Source organism: Penaeus japonicus, unplaced genomic scaffold (genome assembly GCF_977035675.1).
Source record: "Penaeus japonicus unplaced genomic scaffold, GWHDUDI00000001_assembly GWHDUDI00000032, whole genome shotgun sequence".
Taxonomy (NCBI): domain Eukaryota; kingdom Metazoa; phylum Arthropoda; class Malacostraca; order Decapoda; family Penaeidae; genus Penaeus; species Penaeus japonicus.
Genome location: NW_028234434.1, coordinates 1,894,606 through 1,899,605, shown reverse-complemented (window position 1 = coordinate 1,899,605; position 5,000 = coordinate 1,894,606). Strand labels below are relative to the sequence as shown.

General features: G+C 51.1%; 1 protein-coding gene across 1 annotated transcript in view; it reads right to left on the bottom strand.

Moving 5' to 3' along the window:
• Positions 1-5,000, bottom strand: part of LOC122262820 (diacylglycerol kinase eta) — a gene marked incomplete in the record, with an annotated part of 116,270 nt that overhangs the window by 63,784 nt on the left and 47,486 nt on the right. The window contains 2 exon segments of the mRNA XM_086556153.1: positions 2,742-2,878; positions 4,886-4,976. Coding sequence (XP_086412279.1) covers positions 2,742-2,878; positions 4,886-4,976 — 228 coding nt within the window.

Sequence of the window (5,000 nt, the reverse complement as noted above, 5' to 3'; positions counted from 1 at the left end):
CATGCCAACCCTTCCCCCCTACCCCCCCTTATAAAAGCTACGGTCGCTGTGTTTCAACATGACAATCGATCACTGCTCGCCTGATCGCGTCCTCCGGCAAGGCACCGGAATCACACTCTGTCGCTTTAAAGGGGAACCTCTGAAGGGGTAGCTGTCTATGGAAGGGGTAGGGGGGGAGAGGAGAGGGGAGAGGGTGGAGGAGGATGGAGGGGGGCGGAGGGGAGGGGAGGGGAGGGGAGGGGAGGGGAGGGAGAGGGGAGGGGAGGGAAGGGAGAAAGGAGGGAAAGTGAGAGAGAGCGAGAGAGAGAGAGAAAGAGAGAGAAAGAGAGAGAGAAAGAGAGAGAGAGAGAGAGAGAGAGAGAGAGAGAGAGAGAGAGAGAGAGAGAGAGAGAGAGAGAGAGAGAGAGAGAGAGAGAGAGAGAGGGGGGGGGGGAGGGAGAGGGAGAGAGAAGGAGAGAGAGAAGGGGAGAGAGAAGGGGAGAGAGAGGGAGAGAGAATGAGAGAGAGACCACCTTAGCCTCTTGCCACACACGGACCCCTCCAGCGTGCATGCGGACTAAGCCTCCCATCCGCGCCGGCCTGTCAGGCGAATTCCGCAATTGTTCTCGGGTTCGAGGGATCAGCTGATCACGAAGGCCCCTCCCCCCTTCCCTTCCCACGCCCCCTCCCTTGCTGTCCCTCCTTCCTCCCTTCTCTTGCCTCATCCTTTCTCCCCCTTCCTCTCTCCCCTTACCTACTTCGCAAACTTCTGGCTATTACCTCCTCCCGCTCCCCCTTCCCCCTCCCCCACACAGACTCCTCGCCTCCCCCCCTCTCCCCTACTCAGACTTCCTCCCGTTCCTCCTTCCCACCCAGACACCCCCGCCCCCCTCCCTGAAACGGGTCCAGCTAACTCGCAGGACTCAAGGTGGAGTCTGGGTCCTCGGGCTTTCATGAACTGTATACAAAGAGTTTCTTGGTTACAGTTCTCTCTCTTTCTCTCTTTCCCTCTTTCTCTTTCTCTCTCTCTCCCATTCCTATCCATCCCCCCTCTTTCTCCTTCCTAACGTAACTTCGTTTATATCTGCACTTTTCCTTAATTGTCAGATATCAACATGGGCACGAAAAACAAACAAACACAAACACGCTCACACACACACACACACACACACACACACACACACACACACACACACACACACACACACACACACACACACACACACACACACACACACACACACACACTCACTCACTCACTCACTCACCCACACACACACACTCACACAAGTTTCGACATCTAACTTGTCGCTGTCAGCGTTGCCGTTCCAACCTGGCCATGCCTCCTCGATCGCGTCTCTCTCTGGGCGAGTCAAGATTCCGCTAACAATTGGACTAACGAACTGCACTCGCACTCCCCGCCAAACAACTAGCCATTCCAACTATCGAACTACACCCACCACGAAGTCGGCAATGTAATCAACGGAATACTTTACGCCATTATGTTATAAACTGTACCTCGCCATTAACTAACTACCATTGACTAACACTTCGTACCATGAATAGGATGAAGTCTTTCAGTAAATGTATAAAATTAAGTTTAACAATGCATTCAGTATCAAACAAAAATGTGCGTAATAGGACCGTAGGTTTGCTCCTTTGGGTGATACTGCAAGAACAGGAGGCAATATGGCGCATGCCATAAGAACCCTAAAACCGCTTCTCTTTGTGATGAAATTTTGATTTCTTAACAAAATTGCGAGTCATTTTTTGAACAGCCTTGTACATGCTTTGCTTGCAAGTGAAATATAAGATATACACTATTTAGGACGTATTTGAAATCTTCATTTGTTCTCCGTAGATTTCTGTCACAAAATCGCTCTCCCCGCCCCCTGTGCGGCGTGTTTCGACTGCGTTGAAATGCAAATCTTTCGATCTTTCTGCCCACAATTTCCCTTGTGATAGTTTGTTTTTTTTCTCCCCCTCCCCTCTCCCGCTGTCATCGCAGAACAATATCTTAGCACTCATATATATATATATATATATATATATATATATATATATATATATATATATATATATATATATATATACATAACACATCTATCCTATATATACATACATACACTATATATATACATACATATATATATATATGTGTGTGTGTTTGTGTGTGTGTACATATTTATATATACACTTATATATATACATATTTAGATATACATTTATATATATACATATATATATATATATATATATATATATATATATACGTATATATATAAATACAGAGAGAGGCATATACATATATACATATTACGCAATTGACTGATAGAATCATATTATTCTATGCATATATAATTATATAAATGATATATTATAGACATTACTCTATTAGTCTATACTATATATATACATATACATATTACATTATTATATATATATACATATATATATATATAATTATATAATACGAGTGTATATAATTATATAGAGACGAGAGAATGTGGTTAGGGTGGGGATGTGCTCGAGAGAGAGAGAGAGAGAGAGAGAGAGAGAGAGAGAGAGAGAGAGAGAGAGAGAGAGAGAGAGAGAGAGAGAGAGAGAGAGAGAGAGAGAGAGAGAGAAATCCCTAAACAAGCAGACAGTAACAGCAGCAACCAGCGCCGCTACAACAAGAAGCCGAAGGAGCAGCCGAAGGAGCGGCCGAAGGAGCGTCCGAAAGAACAGCCGAAGGGGAGGCCAAAGAAGGGCAGACTCACCCCGTCCTCGTCCTCGATGATGTCCTTGCCGACGGAGGCCAGCGTGGTCCACTTGCAGTTGTTAAGCGCCTTCGCCGCGCATCGCTTGTGGGCCTTCAGCTTGCACACCTCGCAGCTCAGCCCGTGCGACGTGACGCCTACGCCCGCGAGCGATGGGTGGGCGTGCGTGTTGGCGGGCGTGCGTGCGGGCGGGCGGGCGACGGATGGTAGTGGTGGTAGAAGAGGTGGTTGGTTGTGGTGGTGGTGGTGATGAGGGCGGGGCGGCACGCGCGTGACATGCAAGGAACACGTTAGAGAGCTTCTGTTAGTTATTAGTGGTTGGAGAGCGTGAATAGGCTCGTGGGGGTGGGGGTGGGGGTGGGGGCGGGGGGCAGAGGCAGAAGGAGGGGAGGAAAATGGGAAGAGGGAAGAGGGAAGAGGGAAGAGGGAAAAGGGAGAGGGGGAGGGAGAGGGGGAGGGAGAGGGAGAGGGAGAGGGGGAGGAGGGGAGAGGGAGAGGGAAGAGGGAGAGGGGGAGGGAGAGGGGGAGGGGAGAGGGAGAGGGGGAGGGAGAGGGAGAGGGAGTGGGAGAGGGAGAGGGAGAGGGAGAGGGAGAGGGAGATGGGGAGGGAGAGGGGGAGGGAGAGGGAGAGAGAGAGGGGGAGGGAGAGGGAGAAGGAGAAGGAGAGGGAGAGGGAGAGGGAGGGGTTAGGTCAAAGGGGGAGTAGGAGTGGTAAGGGGTAGGGGAGAGGACCAGGAAGTCGGGACAGGGGAAAGGGGACAGAGTCGGGAAAATAGTTAAGGGAGGAATATGGGAGACACCTCTCAAGGCGAGATGGCGCGACGGAGACAGACTTGAGGGGAAGCGACAAGGGAAAACACAGGAAGAAGAGAGGAAAACAACAATAAATATCACCACTCAATAAACAACAGATAACACTGCATCAAAGTTACATCAAAGTTATATCAAAGTTATATAAAATGCTGGATATAGCACATCACATATGGGACAGATGCCAAGGACAGAACACACTAAGCAATGTCATGGTAATCAGAGCAGAGAAGGGGCGGGAAGAGGAGGGAGGGGGGAGGGGGAGGGGAAGGAGGGAGGAGGAGGTGGAAAGAAGGAGGGGAGAAAGACGAGGAGGAGGAGAGGAGGGGAGAAAGAAAAGGAGGAGGAGGAGGAGGAGGGGAAGGGAGAAAGAGAAAGAGAAAGAGAAAGAGGAGGAGGAGGGGAGAAAGAGAAAGAGGAGGTGGAGGAGGAGGAGGAGGAGGAGGAGGAGGAGGGGAGAAAGAGAAAGAGAAAGAGGAAGAGGAGGAGAAGAAGGGGAGGGGATGGGAGAAAGAGGAAGAGGAGAGGAGGGGAGACAGAGGAGGAGGAAGAGCAGGGGAAGGGAAACAAAAGAAGAGGCGGAGGGGAAGGGAGAGACGAGGAGGAGCAGGAGAGAAGGAGAGACAGAGGAGGAGGAGAAGGAGAGGGGGGAAAAAGAGGAAGAGGAGGAGGGGAAGGGAGAGAGGAGAGGAGGGGAGACAGAGGAGGAGGAGGAGAGAAAGGGAGACAGAGAAGGAGGAGGAGGAGGAGAAGAGAGACAGAGGAAGAGGAGGAGGGGAAAGGAGACAGAGGAGGAGGAGGAGAGGGGGGGAGAGGAGGAGGAGAGGGGGGGAGAAAGAGGAGGAGGAGAGGAGGGGAAAAAGAGGAGGAGAGGAGGGGAGAAAGGGGAGGAGGAGGAGGAGAGGAGGAAAAGAAAGAGGAGGGAAAGAGTACGAGAGTAGGAGGAGAGTAAAGGAAGAAATGGCATGGGAGGGGAAGGAGGAGAAAGCGGAAAAGACGGGGGAAGAAGGTAAAAAGATGATGGCTAAGGAGAAGAGGCGAAAACGAGGGAGGAGGAAGAGAGGGGAAGCGAGAAGGGAGTAGGAGGCAAAGGAGGAACCACCGGTAGGAAGAGAAGGAAGAAGAGGAAGAAGAAGAAAGCGGAAGGAGAGAAGGAAGAAGAGGAAGAAGAAGAAAGCGGAAGGAGAGAAGGAAGAAGAGGAAGAAGAAGAACGCGGAAGGAGAGAAGGAAGAAGAGGAAGAAGAAGAAAGCGGGAGGAGAGAAGGGAGAGACGACCGGAGGAGGAGGATGAAGTGACGAAGAAGGCCCGTGGGGAGGGCGGTCCGTGGCGTACCTGAGAGCGCCTCCCGGCACACATTGCAGTAGGTGGGGCGGGCGTGCGAGGTGGCGTACCAGTTGTGCTGACCGGAAAGGAGCGAGTGCACCTGTTCCGTCCCCTGCGAACACAA